This window comes from Typopeltis vanoorti, chromosome 21 (genome assembly GCF_054136105.1).
Source record: "Typopeltis vanoorti isolate ZY-2024b chromosome 21, IOZ_Tvanoo_1.0, whole genome shotgun sequence".
Classification (NCBI taxonomy): domain Eukaryota; kingdom Metazoa; phylum Arthropoda; class Arachnida; order Uropygi; family Thelyphonidae; genus Typopeltis; species Typopeltis vanoorti.
The window spans coordinates 98,279,211-98,298,837 of record NC_143569.1 but is presented as its reverse complement, the minus strand read 5'-3'; the positions used below and the strand labels follow the sequence as shown (position 1 = coordinate 98,298,837).

Sequence of the window (19,627 nt, the reverse complement as noted above, 5' to 3'; positions counted from 1 at the left end):
TTTGGTTTGCATTTATTAAAATTCTAATAGCCTTGGATCCGGGATATGATACACATTATGCCACAGAACATGACAGGAATAATTAGCTTCATTCCATCACATGCACGTTGTTTAATTCACTCATTTTTTCACTTTGATTCAATGATTTTTTTTCACTCTCATATGTGAACTAGACTGAAGTTAGCAAAAAAAACTTTTGTCTGGAATTATTCTTTCTAGTTTTTTTTATTAATTAATACAAGTCCTGATAGATGTAAGTCCAATGCCTGATGATGTAAGTCCAATATCTTATGAAACTTGTTAAGTTTCATTGTTATTTTAATAAAACTAGTTCTTATTACTAAATATGTGGTGTCTCTATACTAGAGGTCCAATGAACATATACAATTTTATTTTGTTGTTGTTGTTGTTCTCTTTGTATATAGCAAGATAATTATATAATTGTATTATTATTATTATATAATTATATTCCAAACACCAAAAAGCTGAATAACTTAGGTGTAAAATGGATGAATGAGTGGCTTAAGCATGAATAACAAAAATACTTTGGAGGTGGTACAAGAAGAATAATGGTAATAATCAGTTACATGAAGAGCATAAAGAACAAGCCAGAAGAGTGACTCAGTTAGTAAGGAAAACGAAAGTGGAGTATGAGCAGAAATTGGTAAGATGATGTTAATGGATGAAAATGGTAGAATTGTAACTGCTGCAGAAGATATTGTTGAAGTATTTATTCAGTGATCAATTTATAATGGTGTTTCATCCTGATCAGATGGAATCATGAGGAAATTAAGATAGAGGACATAGGAGGGGTTGGCTTAATTGTGAGTGAGCAGGAGGTATTTGAGGAAATAAATAACCTTGATGTCAATAAGGTGTTAGGATTTGATGACATATCACAATGCAACTTAAGGAAATGTTCCAGGGAATTGTCAGTAGTAGCATTGGCATATGCCTATTTAATAAAAATCATGCAATAGCATACTGTCGATAACAACAGTATTCTCTGTGGTTATCAGCATGGGTTTGTTAAGGGGAGATCATGTTTCACTAATTTACATATGCACTATAACAAAGTGACAAATACCTTGGACTGGGGAGATGCATATACAGTAATGTACTTGGATTTTGCAAAAGCTTTTGATAGACTGACATACGAAAAGCTGGTAAATAATTGAAACAGATGGGATTGGATAAGACTTTTGAGTTGGATCAGTGACTGGCTGTCAGATAGGTATCAGAAAGCTGTATAGGGTAGTGTGCCGCAGGGGTCAGATTTGGGACCATAGTTGTTCAATTTGTATCTTAATGATATTGGGATGGGTTTAACTAGTGATATCCAGTTGTTTATAGATGATGCAAAATTGGGAAGAGCAATGCAGAGTCAAACAGGTGTTATGGCCTTACAGGAGGTCTTGAATAGATTGCATGAATGGATAGGTAAGTGGAATTGTCAGTTCAATGTTGCAAAGTGTAAGGTTTGAAATTTGGTAAATAACGATGGGATGCGATGCAGAGTATACACTTGGTGGGGAAACTTTAAAGAGATAGATGAGACGAGAGCTCTGGGACTGGGACAAAGACCTGAAATTCAGGGGCCGCATTACACAAGTTGTGATGTCTCATTGGGCAATGATGCAGAGGATCCTGACATGCAGAAACAAAGAGGTTATAATGCGATTGTATAAGGCCTTGATCAGGCCCTCATATGCACAGATTAAGTTTTTATGGTGAGGAGGATATATTAGAAAGGGTCCAGAGAAGATTCACAAAGGTGATCAGTGGTCTTTGGCATGTGGCTACAAGGACAGATTGAGAGAATGTAAATTGCAAAGCCTTGTGAATAAGAGGAAAAGAAGGAGATATGATTGAGACATATAAGCTAGTCAGGGAGATGTTTCATAGAATGGGAGAGGGGCATAGAACAAGAGGTCATTTCCATCGTCATAATATTTCATCCATCATATTTTTAATTTCGCCTCATTACATGTCCATGCTATCTTAATCGCACTTGTTGTATTTTATTTATAACTGCAGTTACCTTTACAGTACTTCTGATGCGTTCATTCCTCACTTGATCTTTCATTGTTACTCCACACAGACATCGAAGCATCCTCATTTCTGTAGCACTAATCTTGCTTCTTCATAAGCAGTGTCTCCTTTCCATATTACATTACAGGTCTCACTACCATTCTGTATATTTTTTCTTTCAATTTCACTGGAACTTTTCTATCACACGAAATTCCTGACATTTGTTTCCTCTACATTATTCTTCCATCCTGCTGAAATTCTGTTATTGACTTCCCTTTCCACTTCACCTTTACTATCCACTACTGAACCCAGATATTTGAATTTATCTACTTTCTTAATGACCTCTCCATTTAGCACTACATCTTCTTCAGTATCAACATTTTGATCACATGCCAGATATTCAGTTTTCTTCTACTAACTCTCAGTCCTCTTTCTTCTAATACTCTGTTCCATCTTATCAGCTTTTGTTCCACTTCCTCTCTTGTTTCTGCACAGAGTATAATATCGTCTGCATATAACATACTCCAAGATGCTCTCTCTCTCTGACTTGCTCTGTGAAAGTATCTATTACTACATTAAAGAAAGAAGGAGTGAGTGCTAATCCCTGATGTAAACCAACTGTTACCTCAAAACTCTCTGTTATTACCAAACAGCTCCTAACTGTTGCTTGCACATTTCTGTACATTTGTTGTATCAGTCTAACATATTTTTCCGGTACTTTATTTTCTCTTAGACTTCACCATATCTCTTTACTAGGTACTCTGTCATATGTCTTCTCTAGATCTATAAAAGCAACATGTAGTGGCCTTTGTCCTTCCATGTATTTTTCGATCATCTACCTCAGAAGCAGGTTCTTTGCATGGAGAGTCATTGGTGAGTGGAATGCACGAGTGTAATGCGAATGTAGACAATGAGTCTCTGACTCCATGGAGGGCAGATATTAATAATAATATAATATAGAGTAATAATAATAATATAATATAGAGTTATAGTGAGCCTGAGTAGCTCAGTGGATGTGGCGTTTGCACACCACAGCACTTGGCCGCACGAAGGAAGACTTGGTTTCGAGTCTAGTCGGCGACTAGAGGAAATTTTTCTAAGCCTTTTTTCGACCGGTTCCCGAGTTAGTCGATCTCTGACACGGGAAAGCGGGTTTTTCCTCCCGGAAACTCGGGTTTTTCATCCCGGAAACTCGGGTTTTTCATCCCGTAAACTCAAGAAAATCGACCGTAGAACCCACATTATTTCAGACATTAAACATATTGTGTTAGGGTTAGGGACCACGAGATGGCGGCACATTTGAGCCGTCTCTCTTCACTGTGTACCGCTTAATTAGTGATAGCCTTGGGCCATCTATCTCTGATTGGTACCAGTGGAGATTGAACTGCCCACTCAGTCTCCAAAAGTTAGATAGGGCTAAATGGCCTCATCCCGTATACGGGAATAAAATGGTGTTAGCTGATTTTTTTTTTTTTTTTTTTTATAGAGTTATAACAAGTTTTGAGAAAATTTCAGTGATTGTTAGGCAACTCACTTCTTTTATTATTATTATTTATTATTTAATGGCACCTTCAAGGAGTCCAAAGACTCATCGAGGGAGGGCACCTACTCAGCATTTTGCTACAGCATTTCATGAAGCTTACATTGTTTTATGTTAATTTGAAATATTTAGTTATTTTCTTATGGAATTTTCTTATATTCTAGCCTAATCTTGTCATTTTAGATCACTGGACTTGTATGGAATCAGAATGACAAAATATTAGTATCTTGTGATGTGAGGGGTTCTGTCTATAGCTGGAATGTGAATACTGGTTCTAGAGACTATGAATGTATTGTGAAGTCTTGTAGTTACTCTGATGTTACTGTTACTCCAGATGGTCTGACAGTGTATTGTGTAGGATCAGACAAAACAATTAAAGAAATGTCAAAATCAGAGGTAAAATTTAATATATTACTTTAATACAGTATTCTGGATGTATTTAGCTTCTTAGTGGTTTTATTTAAAGTTTTTTGAATAGAATATGAAATAAATACATATTTATACATCGAGTGAGGGGAGGGGGAGTAAATGCCATTCCTGGAAGTTATTATTATTATTATTATTAAACAAGACCTCATGGAGTCAAAGACTCATCTAGGAGGTCCTTTTATCTCACACACATCTCATCATACCGGGTCTTAAACATATTCAAACTCACTGCAGACACCACACTCTCAGGCAAGGCATTCCAATCATTCACAACTCTGCACGAAAAAAACCTGCCTCTCACTCCCCTACTCACACCCTCTTTATACAGTTTCCAGGGATGACCTCTGGTTCTCCCCTGATCTCCCACTATTCTCTGTAGAACTTCTCCACCATTGATCCTATAACAACTCCTTACCAACTTGTAGGTCTCTATCATATCTCCCCTCTTCCTTCTCTCCACTAGACTCTGCAAATTACATCTTTTCAATCTTTCCTCATACTTGACATTCCAGAGGTCAGAAACTACCTTAGTCAGTCACCTTTGGACCCTTTCCAACATCTCTTCATCCTTCTGAAAACCAGGTGACCAAATCTGGGCACAATAGTCCATGTGTGGCCTAATCAAAGCCTTATTCAATGGAACAAGAATCTCCCTACTTCTACATGTCAGTGTCCTCCACATCATTCCCAGAAGTCTTTGTGTTGTCTTCACAATTTTGGCGATGTGTCCCCAAAACTTTAGATCCTTATCCACTATCACTCCCAGATCTCTTATTTCCTCTACTTCCAACAATATATTCTCACCAAGCATAAATATAAAGGTATATTGAAGAGGATAGATTTTTCAAATGGGAGAGTGATGGGAGTAGAATTCATTGCAATAATTTAAGTTAAGGGATATTATATCCCATATTGTTTCATAGCCGAATAAGAAACTGAAAGAGTTTCATGCCGAATATAGAAACTATATGAAGTTCGGCGAGTCCAAGCGTAAGCAAATACCTGGATAGTGCAACACATAACCCATTTGTTAGTGCAACACTGAGGCAACTCATAGTAAGGGTGGAGCAAGCTCCGATCAACCCTTACTATATTCTATAGTTTCTATATTCGGCTATGAAACAATATGGGATATAATATCCCTTAACTTAAATAATTTCATGTCACCGAATTGAAGCCTTTGGCTCTTCATATAATTAATAATCATTGCAATAATATTCTTTCACTGCATTTTAATGGGATTTAAGGTTCATTATGATAGAACCCATAGATCATTTCCCCAAAATTCATAATAAAATTTCTATGAATTTCCAGGCTATATTTATGGCAATATAGATTTTTATGAGAAAATTGACATTTTTCTCAGTGACAGCCTAATTTTAAGTTATTACCCTCATCATCATCATTAAATTCATGATATATACATCTAGAAAGGTGTACAGGATATTTACAATCAAACTTAGCTGTTCAACGTCATTCATAACTTATTTTAGAAAGATTACAACAACAAACAAACTAAATTCTAAAAAGATGTTTATTAGCTGGCTTATTCTGCTGGATTTCAATCCAGCATCTTTAGAGGACAAAACAACATGTTACAGTTTCCATGTGACATTGAGTAAGTGAAACAATTCATAAAATTGGCAAAAGATCTAAAGTCATAATTTTGTGTCCTCTAATGCTGTTAAAAAGAAATATCATGATTGATCAGAAGTGGATCTTAAGGTAACAGCCTCTCAAATTTATGATAATTTAATGCAACCATACTTGTTCAGGTTAGGAGAATGCTTCATATCCCTTGCTGACTCTGAAAATAATCTTTCTGACCTATAACAACTTCTATGTTGTTACAGCACATTGGTTTTCTTCCATCTAATCATGTGTGAAGGAGTATCAATGGGTGGTCTACCAGTCCAGATTTGCCATAATGATAATAGTAATGTATTTCTTATGTTCTCCAAGGTGAATGTTAACAAATCTTCCATGTCTGTTAATAGGAGGCCAAGTCATGGGAACTTCATACATTCCAGGAAGTGCTAGGGGGTGGAGTTTATCCTTAGGAGAGTGGATCACAATTGCTAAAAATTGAATATGGTGTGAAGGTCATATTTTATTAGTACTTTGGCTAGCTTTTCAGATATATTTGGATATATGAGGGTGTGCTGAAAAGTTGTGATAATCACCATGAAGGAATTGAGGTAGAACCATGTAACTTAGACATTAATAAATTTAGTTTAATCCTTTATTCAAGTGTAAGCAAACTTTGTTTGCTTACAACTGAATAAAGGTGGACCAAGCTCTCATCACTACTTGTTTTAGTATCTCCCATAATACAAAGCACATCTCCTTGCGGACATGTATAATGCTATGCATGTCTGCAAGGAGATGTGCTTTGCATTATGGGAGATACTAAGACAAGTACTGATGAGAGCTTGGTCCACCTTTACCACAAGTTGCCTCAGTCCTTAAGATACTTAAGGACTGAGGCAACTTGTTTGGATAAAGGATTAAACTAAATTTATTATAGTCTAACCAAGTGGGAAAAAACTTCCAACAACTTAGACATTATTCTACAAATTCCCCATGAAGCGTTATGCACTTATTACAATGTTATTATTATTATTATTATTATTATTATTATTATTCAGATATGACTTATGACTTCATCTGTGGTAAATTTCATTCCTTTCAAGTGCTTCTTTAAATTTGGGAATAGGAAATAGTCAGATGGGACTAGGTCTGGCTAATAGGATGGATGAGGCAGACATTGAAAGCCGAAGTTGTGTATTGTCTGTTCAGGTAGAACCATGTAACTTAGACATTATTCTACATATTCCCCATGAAGTGTTATACGCTTGTTACAAAAGCAACATGCCTCTGCTCAGTTTCCCACAGCACTTTTCCTTCAGTACCTCTTTCAGTTCCTTCAGAGCTGTTGAATAAACTGCTGCTATAACAGTTTCACCTTTTTTTTTTTTGAGGTACTTGGCAAGGATTACACCATCCATATCCCAAAAGACAATAGCAAGAACCCTGGATGTTAGTATATGGGTTCGGAACTTCTTTGGCCATGCAGAACCTTTGTGTCTCTGCTCCATTGAGTCTTGTTTGGTCTCTGGGTTATAGTGCAAATGTTCTCTGTTTTGGTTGGCATTCAAACATGTTGGGATCCACTTCGCTAAGAGCTTCTGCATGTCTAGATGTTAGTATATAATGACCCTAACTCATTCCCTGGATATCCCCAGAGTCTTTGCAATGTTTTTGGCTGGTATTCATCTATCATCAAGGATTATGGCATGCACCGTATTGATTTTTTCAGGTGTGAACCCTGTGGAAGGTCTTCATGACCTGGGGGAATCTGTTGTCTCAGGATGCCCATTTGGTCCCATGGGCCAAATGGGCATCCTGCCAGATGGGTGACCAAGTTTTAAACTTGGTCACCCATCTGGCAGCTGATGGATATGCTGGGGCACAGCCCCTAAAGTCTCACACAAAGTTTGGTGAATCTCAGTTGTGGACTTTTCTTGCAGCACAAAAAACTTGATGACAGGCTGCTGCTATGTCTTTAAATTCCTTCAAAACCTCTGATTCTCTTCTTATATATCCTAAAAGAAAAAGAGCAAATTATTATGATATGATGACACATGGGAGTTAAAGTTAATGTTCTTTATTATGGTTATATCAGTTGCTTTAATATCATTTTTGTTCTAGGTATTTATCAGAACTTTTCAGTCCCCCCCCCCTCATAAGGAATAAGAATAGTTGTGTTTTGTTCTTGTGTGTGAGAAGGAGGAAGTAGGAGGGCCATGTAGTATTTCATCTATTTTGTAGGAGCTGTAGCCATTGGCCAGGAAAATATGCAAAGATATTTAACTTCTATGGAAAGAGCTTCATCATTGGAACAAATAGCCCTAACTTTTTGTGTCTCTAAGGGAATGAATGTGAATTTTTAAGAATATCATACTGTTGGATTGGATGATGATGTGATTGTTTATGTAGATATCTTCCTATGTGTGTTTGCTTTCTGTAAATGGAAAAAAGATAGTAAACCTGAAAGTCAGGTGACTAATGTGTCAAGAAAATGCAAACAGTTATTAGATTCTTTTTCTACTCTGAATGGTTGTGAAATTTTAGGGTGTTGGCTGTTTAGATAAGTAACAAAAGAATCCAAAGTGTCTTGCTCATGGGACCAAATAGCAAACACATCAACTAAGTGGAACCACACTAAGTGTTTGTGTTGAAAGGCAAGAAGGGAAGGGAGTGCTGCTGATCATAGCAGGGGATTAATATCTGCACAAGGTTGAGATACAATAACAAAAAAAGTGGCAATGGTTTTGTGAAGTGGAGGGTTGATAGAATGAGATATTTGGTGGGGTGTTGCTACAGGCAACACCCCGCCAAAGAAATGTATAAGCAACTTGGCTTAGTGAGCAAGCAAAGGATGATCATTATGGGTGATTTGAACTATGGCAATATAGATTGAAATGAAGAGATAGCATCAGGTAATTAGAAGAGAGCTGTGGATTCAGATAAGTTATTCTTGAAATAATTGATTGTATATGAGCGTTTGTTTGAGTAAGAGCTGCCATAAAAGTTGTGCGCTACTAGTATTATTAGTGTGTGGGATATTTTGTCTGAACTTGATTACAAATTCATTGTTATTGGACCTTAGAGTAATAACTGGCAAAGGAAAGATGGCAGCGGCTTTGTCATTTCAGGACTTTAACTTAGATTTCAGTCATTTCGTGAAGTGCGAGGTGTGTTACTTGTACTCGTTTGATTACATAGAAGATTTGTGGATATTTAGGGCAGATGGAAGGAGGGGGGGGTGTATGCACAGTGTGAGCTAAATGAGGATTTGATGAGTGCTAATATGAATTTGATGTCAGAAAGTGTTAGTAGCGAGAATATCGAGGGGAGAATGAGTGCTTGTTCGAAAGAGAAGGATGGTATGAAAGTAAGGCGAAAAATTGTTAAAAAATCATTGGAAAAAACAAGTGATTTGAAAACCTTGATGAATGGTAAAATTCATCCAGACCCAAACGTGGAGATACTAAGAAATCCAGAGTAATTCAATAGTAAGATGGTACACCTGTTGGCAACTCCTATAGGTAAATATGACCTCTCCTATTGCTTCTGCTTCAGTATCTCCACGTTTGGGTCTGCCTCCCACTGACGAGACCTCAATAAAGGTTGAAACCGGTCTGGATAGTGGCCCTTCCCTTAATGCATAGCAGTATACATGTCTGCAAGAAGATGTGCTTTGCATTATGGGAGATACTGAGACAAGGAGTGATGAGAGCTTGGTCCATCTTTGCTCAGAGTCGCCTGATGTTGCACAACCTTACTTCAGTCCTGAAGGTATTTTCAAGCTTTGTTTGCTTACACTTGGATAAAGGATTAAACTAAATTTATTATAGTCTAACCAAGTGCAAAATAAACTTCCAACAGCTTAGGAGACAGCTTGCTGGTGTAGCATGGAATGAGGAGTTAGCTGGAAAAAGAGATCAATGCAGCTTGGGGGAGGGGATCTTCAAGAACTATCTAGTAGATGCAATGTCTAAATATATTCCAAGGGTGAGAAGGTTAAATAAGGTAGGTGTGAAATGGATGAATAAAGAGATTAAGCATGCGATAGAGAGAAAAAGGACATTATGGAGGCAGCATAAGTGAAACAGAAATAACCAGTTCCATGAGGATTACAAAGACCAGGCAAAGCCCCTCTTAATTTAATAAATTAGACATTTATTAAATTAAGAGGGTCTGTTAGTGGTACATTAGTAAATTGGGAAGTCACATCGAAACTGACCATTATGTCTGAATTTTTAAGAATGCAATTTTTGGCTACTGATTTGAAAAGGACAGAATTTTTTATAAATGTGGAGAAATTTCCAGTTAAAGGGGGCAAGTAACTTAGCAAACTGTTAAGCAAATTCATATGTAGGACTGTCTATACTATCAAGTATAGGGCATAGGGAAATATTAGTGGATTTTAGGTACCCTATAAATACACGGTGATTTAACATGAACAGGCGGTATTTTGTTGATGATTTCTTTGTGTCAAGAAGTCACTTTTTCCACTAATTTTAGCACTTATATTTTGAGACATAGTGGGGTCTCAATCTATAATTTGGTAAATAGAACTCTCACTTAGGGGAACTTGATTTTTTCTATTGTAATCCTCTTGATTCCATGATAACTGTAGCACTACCCTTATCAGTTTAGTAATCACAATATTTTTATTCTTACATCCTATCCTATCCTTCTCATCTGTCTAGGATGCGTTGAGTCCCCTCCTAATGAGGGGTTATTGGCATATTAATGTAGCCGGGTCGGCACTCCTCTGCTGCATCCCCTAAGGGTGATATTCATGACTGTAACCATGTGTGTTCACGGGGCCGGTTTGCCTGCTTGTGGGATGAAAACCCCCCAGATAAACTGGGAAGAAAATATTCTGCTGTCCATGCCCAAGATTGGCTAACTTGGCTATGGCCGAGGAAGCTCTTCAAGCTCCTCATGTCGTTGACGGGAATCGAACCTAGGACACCCCTCCCGAGGTATATGGTTAGAAATGCATAGCCACTAGGCTAACCGCACTGACTATTCTTATATAACTTTTTTAAAGCAGCTGTTTCATTCTGTGGAATATTACTTTTGGTGGGAGCTTATGACTGTGTCATAAACTCCTAAGCTGTGTCATAAGCTCCCACCGAAGAGACCTCAATAAAGGTCGAAACTAGTCTGGATAATGGCCAATCCCTTAATGCATAACATTATACATATCTGCAAGGAGATGTGTTTTGCATTATGGGAGATACTGGGATAGGAGTGTTGGTAGCTTGCTCCACCTTTGCTGCGAGTTACCCAGTGTTGTACTACTTACCCAGATAAGATAGTACAACACCATATTCAGTCCTGAAGATATTTTCAGGTACGAACTTTGTTTTCTCTCACTTGGATAAAGGATTAAACTAAATTTATTATAAGAACAATGACAGTCAGAAGGAACTTGGTAGACACCAGGAAGAGCCGGAGGCGAGCTTTTATCTTTGGAAGATGGAAACTATGATGATAAATTGTTGATAGGAAGAAAAGTAGCCACTAAATTGTATTTCTTTTGAATTCTGAAAATTGGTGCCGACCTGGTTGAGTGGCTAGAGTATCTGCTCTCCAGCCAAAAGGCTGCGGATTCGAATCCCGCCATGGGCACGAATGTTTTTGATTGTCTGTGAAATTATGAGTGGTGATGGTCGGCAGTAGATGGCATTGATGTAGATGATGATGGTAGTTGCAGTTCATTGTAATTGGTGGAGACAGAGAGTTGTAGAATAGGTGTCCTCCCTCGATTAGTCTTTGGACTCCCTGGAGGTATTATGTAATAACACCTCCAGGGAGTCCAAGTGGCTCCAGATTTAAGTTTCTTCTGGAAGCCTGCTTCAGTCTGTGTTGTCAGGGCCAGGACCTGGTCACAGCAACTTCTTCCCGGCCTGAAGCCAGTTTGTTCAATCGTGAGTGCTATTTCGATGAGTGGTGAAATTCTTTTAAGGAGAATTCTTTCAAAGAGCTTCTAAGGTGGAGCAAAGCAAAGAGATAGGTCGTAGTTTTTCACATCATTTGGATCTTTCCCTAGTTTGGACATGGCAATTATTTTGGCTTCCTGCCACAGATTTGGTAGTTTTCCAGTCATTATAATTTCTGAGAAAATGAGCTTCAACATTATTCAGTAATTTAATTTTATTACATTTCCATCACAAAATGTTGTAAACCTATAGCACTTAGATATTGTAGATGGATTAAGGGTTATGCTGTGGCAGGAAAAATAAGTACCAGATTAGTGTCATACAAAGATTTAAAACCTGAATTTGATACTGCCAGAAGTCTTCAGGATTTCATGTTCTAGACTACTTTGTGCTGGGAGAAAGAAATATCTCTTATTTTATAAGTGGAACAACATTCATGCCCATGGTGGGATTAGAATCCGCAGCTTTTGGCTGGAGAGCAGATACTCTAACCACTCAACCAGGTCGGCAGCAATTTTCAGAATTCAAAAGAAATACAATTTAGTGGCTACTTTTCTTCATATCAACAATTTAACATCATAGTTTTCATCTTCCAAAGATAAAAGCTCTCCTCTGGCTCTTCCTGGTGTCTACTAAGTTCCTTCTGACTGTCATTGTTCTTACTTTAGACAATCTGGAGGCTCAGTAAAAAAAAAAGAATACAAGAACATCAATCTTATATTAGCAACAGGAAATCTGACTTGGCATAGCAGGGAATAAATACGAGTTATGCCAAGATATGTCTAATTCTAATAAACTCTCACATGTTATCATTCAGAGAATTCAATCCTTATAGACAATTATATAAATTTTCACCAAGATCTCTTTCTTTATTGTTTAAAATGGGAGCTTCAACAAAAATTCCCAGAAGTTCTAGAAATCAAAAGATAACATGTGACTTGCTGGCTTGGCTTGTCAAGTAGACAGTGTGTCTATATTCTTCAATAGACAGGATGCAAGTTTGAATCTTACTGTAGCATGAAAGATTGTGAAAGTGATAGATGATTTTTGAGACCACTTTGCATACTAGTGACCTGAGGTGGGAGCAAAAGCAGAGAAGGATTCTTGGATTATCTAATCAGTAGCCCAGCCCATTGTACTAAATGTACCATAGGTTTACAACTTTTTTTGTGAATGGATTGACTATAAAAAAAAGTACAAATAGGAATCCTGGCCATATAATGAAATACTTTGTCATGGACACTATCAAAAATATTTTATTAACAAGTGAGTCAGAGTGCAAAAGTTTGGAGTGGTCAAGAATGAAAGAGGTGAAAGTTTGATAGAAAAAGAGAAGATATTACAGAGATGGGAGGAATATGTAAGTAAACTGTATGAACACAATGAAAGAGGAGAAAATCAAACGAAAGAGTAATCATGAGGGAGGAATTGAATCTAGCCATTCAAAAGATGAAAGAAGGAAAATACCCTGGAATAGATGGGTATACAGATAGAACTTATAAGAAATATAGGTGAAAAAGGTATAGAAGAGTTATGACAAATTATTAACGGAATTTACGAGGGACAAGAATTACCAAAGGAGTTTAGAAGATCAATTTTTATCCCCATTCCAAAAAAGACAGGAGTTTTAGAATGATAAGTCTTATAACTCACACAGCAAAAATTCTGGCACAGATAATTTTGGAGAGAATTAAGAGTAAAATAGAAAAAGAAATGAATGAAGAACAGTTTGGATTCCGAACCAACAGAGGAACTAGAGAGACTATAACTTGTTTAAGAATTATTGGGGAGAAAACACTAAACCAAGGTGGAAAGGTTTTTTGGGGTTTCTAGATGTTGAAAAGATATTTTATACAGTGAAACATAAAAGACTTTTTGATATTCTAGAAAATACTGATATTGACTCATATGATTTGGAAATCTTAAAGAGAATATATTTGACACCAACAGCGTCAGTATGTGTAAATTGGGAGGAAACAGGAGAATTCCCAGTGGAGAAAGATGTTAGACAAGGATGTAAATTATCACCGGTATTATTTAACTTTTATAGTGAACAGATGCTTAGAGGCACTTGAAGATATAGAAGAAGAAGGAATAAAAATAAATGGAAGAATCATCAATAACTTAAGGTATGCAGATGATATAGTGGTGATGGCAGAAAGCAAAAATGGATTACAACAAATTGTTCAAAGAATTGAAAACTCTTGTAAGGAGTACGGACTAAGGATTAATACAAAGAAGACTAAGATAATGATAATGGGAAGAAAAATAGGAGATAATGCAAAGATAAGATGTGGAGGAAAGGTTTTAGAAGAAGTGGAAAGATTTCAATATTTAGGTAGTTGGATCTCAGAGAAAGGAACTTCAGAGTTGGAAATTAGAAATAGAATAGGTAAAGCTAAATCTGCATTTATGGAAATTAAGAGAATTTTAATAAATAAGAATATTAAAATAAGTATGGAAATTGGAATAGTTAAAGCAACAGTCTGGAGTATTGCAAGTTATGGAAGTGAGTCATGGACACTCAGAAAGAGAGATATGAAAAGAATTAATGCATTGGAAATGTGGTGTTATAGAAGGATGGAAAAGATTAGCTATACAGAGAGAATATCAAATCAAGAAGTTTTAAGAAGAGCTGGGGTGGAAAGAACACTGCTTAAAAACATTATGCAAAGAAAGACCAGATTTACAGGACATCTGACAAGAACTATATTACAAGTGAAAGTTGAAGGGAAGAGAAGAAGTGAAAGACCAACCAAAGAGTGGTTTAATGACATCGTGGAATGGACTGGTTTAAGAATGACAGCGGCAACAGACCAAGAGAAATGGAGAAGAGCTACTCATCTGTTGCAACCTGCTTTTTAGAGGATGCTACCAGACAATGACGATGAGGAGTCAGAGTGCAATAGCTTATTATATGATGATGTACATATGCAGAATTAATAATATAGTATAACAGTAATGGTTGTTAATGGAAAACTTCTTGAAACAGTTACTTGAAATATGATCAAAACAACTATGTCTGTAAGTAATAACTAATTAAACAGTATAAACTTACACAGTTTCTGAAATTATTGTGGTTTTAAAATTCCATACTAAGAAGAAACTCAATTAGGTTTGAATCATACATTACCTATTCTATTATTATTATTATTACGTGACGCCTCCAGGGAGTCCAAAGACTCATCGAAGGAGGGTACCTACTCAACTCTCCATCTCCACCACTCAATCCACCAACTACAGTGAACCTCATCATATACACCAATGCCATATACTGACCACCATGACCACTGTTATTTTCACAGCCAATCATAAACATCCATGAACATTCTATATTGAAAAACCTAATTAATAATTCATCATAAATTTTTAGTAATTCCTAATAATCCTTTTATTTGAAATTATTTATTTATTTCACCTTATTTATTTTTATTATTAGATAATGCAAGAACCAGATACTGAAGATATGGAATTAAAATCAGTGGCATTGTCTTCCACTGGTCAGATGTTATTTGCAGGTACTATTGATGGATGCTTACGTGCATTTAGCCTTCCTCTTAAAACACCTGCATATTTTGAAGACCATCCAGTTCATCTAAAACAAGTTACAAAGGTAATTTTTTTAAGAAAAAATAAGTTTCTTAATAAAGCTCCATAACATAAAAATTAGGTAATGACTCTGACCAATAGAAAACAATGCAGATACACCAAAGACAGAAACACCAAGCCAGCATGACATAGCCTCCACTTTCTCCCACAAGCTTCAAAGATGACTCACTGTCAAAATGGCTTGCACCCCGTTACTCCCACCCCTGATCTTATCCCATCTTATTCTTCTCCTTCCCCAAAAATTTTTATTTTCATCCCCTCCCCCAAAATATTCTCTGCCTACCTACCTTTAAATAATAAAAAAAACCTGGGTATTTCAAAAAGTTCACAACCTCTTGCTTCACCAATAATTCTCCCACATCTCTCTACTCCCCCCCCCACCCACACATTTTCCAACCACCCATTCCTTTCAATCATACTTCCTTCCTTTAACAGCAGCTGAATGTATATCACCATAATATGCCAGGATGCTGCTCAATAAGCAACCAGCCAGCACATCCTTCAAAGGTATGTCCGAATTATTCTTCCTATATATTCTTCATATATTTGTCTATATAAAATATCAGTAATGCCCTAAAATGTGAGTAAAAAGCCAATGACATTATAAAAGGAGCACTCCCAAACAAAACAAGGTTAAATAGCCATAAAAATAATACAAGCAGTCCCCGGGTTATGGACGACCCAACTCACGTCATTCCGTACTTACAAATGGGCTCCCTAGGCTTCCCATAAGGATAATAATTAAATAATTAAATTAATAATTTGGGAACCAGTTTCTTTCATGCATGTAAACCAGGCATGGGCAACCTTTCCTAGTTCGGGGGCCAAATTATCATTCTGTCTCCGAGTCAAGGGCCGGACCAAATTATTAAATAAAATAAATTAATATTAAATGAATTAAAACAAGTTGCTACTTCATATTTCATTTATTTATAATATAATGCTTTGGTATAAAGCTCTAGATAAATTTTATAATATAATGAACGACATAACAATTTAATGTGAAGATTGGCCTTGTACTTCAACTACGAGACTATCAATGTTGATGTTAATATTACTTAAGGATAATCGCATAGAATTTTCTAGGTTTTCATCCGTTATTCTTGTCCGAATTTTTGATTTATTGTATTTCATCCTCGAAAAAAACTGTTCATACATATACGTGCTGCTGAAAAGACAAATGATTTTTCTTGAAAAGGTGCGTAAATTTGTATATTTTTCTTCCACCAAATAAAATTTATAAAAATCCATCAAAGCAATGTTGTTGAATTGTGATTTTAGCACTAAATCTGCCTGAAGCTCAACAAGTTCCATCTGTAAGTTTTCTAGCACATTATTTACATCAGCATCCATCGGACAAGTAAATATAGCAAATGTGGAGTCTTTGTTTTTGATGTCGGCAAACCTTGTATCAAATTGCTCTATTAGTGCCTTCAGTTCATTTCCATAACAATTATAAGGGATATTTTTATGGGTTGCCAGAGTAGGAAAATGATAACAATTTTTAGCTCTTATCTGACTTTCCAACAATTTTAGTTTATTACTAAAAGCTTTGACATGTCCATGCAGTTCATGAACCAATTGTCCTTGTTTTTGCAATTTAAGATTCAGTTCGTTTAGGTATCCGGTGACATCTACAAGGAATGCTAAATCACACACCCACTCATCATCTTTTACTTGGTTAATTGTGTTTCCTTTTATGTCCATAAAATCTGCAATGTCTTGTCCGAGATCATAAAATCGTTTTAACATTTTACCTTTACTCAACCACCTCACTTCACAATAATAAGACATCTTCATAATCCGAAAATAGGTCTGCCAAATACTCCTTAAATTGGTGGTGATTAAGTGCACGTGACTTAATAAAGTTAATACTGGCTACTACAACTTCCATAACATTTGTGAATTTAATCGATTTTGCACACAGATTTGGTTGGTGGATAATGCAGTGAAAATTTGTTAAATTTTCCGGATGGATCTGTAGTTCTATTGCTCTTTCATGAACTATTCCAATAAATCCCTTCTGTGCACCAACCATTGCAGGGGCTCCATCAGTGCATATGCCAGATAGTGAACTCCATTTAAGCCCAAATCTCTTGAAGACTGTGTTGACTGTTTCAAATATATCTTCACTGGTAGTTGTGCCTTTTAACAGCCAAAGTGCCAATAATTCTTCTGTGATGTTGAAATCCGCATCAACTCCTCGAATAAATATTGCTAGTTGTGCTGTATTGGAGGCATCGGTGCTGTCATCCAAAGCAATTGAAAATGCTTCCAATCTAGCAATCTTCTCTTTTGAACTTTTTTTGATATCATCAACCATAATTTCTATCCATCGGACAACAGTATTCATCTCAACAAACGAATATTTTCAAAGTCTTTTTTCTTTTTAGGACATATTATACTTGCAACATCCAGCAGACATTCTTTGATAAATTCTCCTTCACCAAATGACTTAGAATGCTTAGCGATTTTTTTGTTTACCACAAAGCTGGCTTTTACAATGCTGTGGTGCTGTGTTCTTTGCTTGTTGAACATTTGCTGCTGGGTATCCAAGTTCTTCTTCAACTTCTGCATTTCATCTTTTTGTAGTTGTCCTTCAATTTTTGGGTGATCTGCATGTCTTGAAGTAAGTCTTTTCAAGTTGTATTCTTTGTCGACGGATACGGATTCGTTGCACAGCAAACATACAGGTAAACCTTTATTCAGAATAAAATAATAATCCTCTGTCCAGTTGTCTTGAAATTGACGATTCTCTGCACTACTTTTCTTTTTTTTGCAATAACCCCTGACATTGTCCCAAATTTATAAGCGATATTCAGAACTGTCAAATAAAACTGTCTTCTACACCACAGGCACTGAACAGAACATAACATCAATGCAGGCACTGAACAAAGCACAACACCAGTGCAAGTATTGAACTGACACGTTGTAACATGTTGACACATGCTGCTAGTCAAAGTGAGAAAGAGACCTTGGCTGGAAAAAACATAGTGTGTTTTGCGCAAGTCATATGACGTCAGCTTAATGTGAGTTAGTAGAACACACCATGAATCAGATAAACTTCACTGAAATAGATTAGGGCCGGATCCGGCCTGCGGGCCGGGGGTTGCCCATATGTGATGTAAACAAACCCTTACTTCGCCACATTATTAAAGCAGCTCTTCCCATTAGTTGGAAGTCAAATTTAAGGGCCTGGGTCACCTTTGTCATGTTTGGAGATTGGTTCTTGAACTGTTTTATTCCTGCTGTGGAACATTATTGTTCATAAAAGAAAATTCCCTTTAAAATTTTGCTTGTGCTGGACAATGCTTCTGGAAATCTAACATCTTTAGATGACTTTCACATTAATATAAATGTATTTTTACCGCCCAACACTACATCGTTACTACAGCCAAGAACCAGAGAGTCATTTATGCATTTAAGGCTTGTTACTTACGGTGTGCATTCCCACAAGCATTCAGGGCTATGGAAGATGATGTGATGACCTTGAGAGAGTACTGAAAGAATTATAACATCCATGATGCCATGAGAAATATTGCTGATTCTTGGGAGGAAGTGAAGCAGTTAACAATTAAAGGGGCATGGAACAAGTTGTGCCCTCAATTCTGTGATGATTTTTGTGACTTCACAGAAGACATTGCCGAAGCAAAAAAAGCTGTGATGGATAGTGGCAATGCACTGCAATTGGACATCAATGAAAACGATATCGTTGACTTACTAGAGTCCCATTCACAAGAATTAACCAATGAAGACCTTATGGAGGTAGAGAAGCAGTTGATAGAAACACAAGAACACAAAGAATCAGAAGTTTCAGCTAATATCTCCAATCTATTAGCTGAAGCTTTTTGTCTCATTGGAGCAGGATCCTAACATTCAGCAGTTTACAAAGGTTTACTGTGCAGTTAGTGAGAACATCAAGTGCTACAAGGCCATTTATGATGAAAAAAAGAAAAGGTGCAAACAACTCTAGATACCTTTTTCAAGAAACCAACTTCAGTGGTAAGCTCCCATCCTCCAGAAACAGAATCAAATCCTGATTCTCTAGCACCATCTCCATCATTATCTTTCGATTAATGTTAGCCTACCTTCTTGCCTCAGAAATGTCCCTTCCAGTAAGCAAGACAGTGATGCAATCTTTAATATTCTTTTTTGAAATTTCTCCTATCTCCTATTTAAACTTTGTATGAGTTTGTTTTTAAGTTCTGTTTGTTTGAATTAAAAAAAAGAGCACAATAGTTTCTGTAACTTATTTCAGAAACTATTGTTCAGGGGTATTATTATTATTATTATTATTAACAGTACATAGGTATTATTATCATTATTTATGTTATTATATTTATATTATTATTACAGTATTACACTTTATTATTATTGCCACATATGAGTCATTATAGTATTATTGTTATTATTATTACTGCATATGCGCTGTTCATCAGGGATCCGAATTACATACAAATCAGACTGAAAGATGTCCTCAGGAATGTATCTCGTTCGT

At 36.4% G+C, this 19,627-nt stretch overlaps 1 protein-coding gene across 1 annotated transcript in view; it reads left to right on the top strand.

Moving 5' to 3' along the window:
* tous (testes of unusual size) overlaps positions 1-19,627 on the top strand; it is a 196,028-nt gene that overhangs the window by 130,177 nt on the left and 46,224 nt on the right. The window contains exons 8-9 of the mRNA XM_090411201.1: positions 3,755-3,925; positions 14,960-15,133. Coding sequence (XP_090267327.1) covers positions 3,755-3,925; positions 14,960-15,133 — 345 coding nt within the window. The remainder of the gene's footprint in view (positions 1-3,754; positions 3,926-14,959; positions 15,134-19,627) is intronic.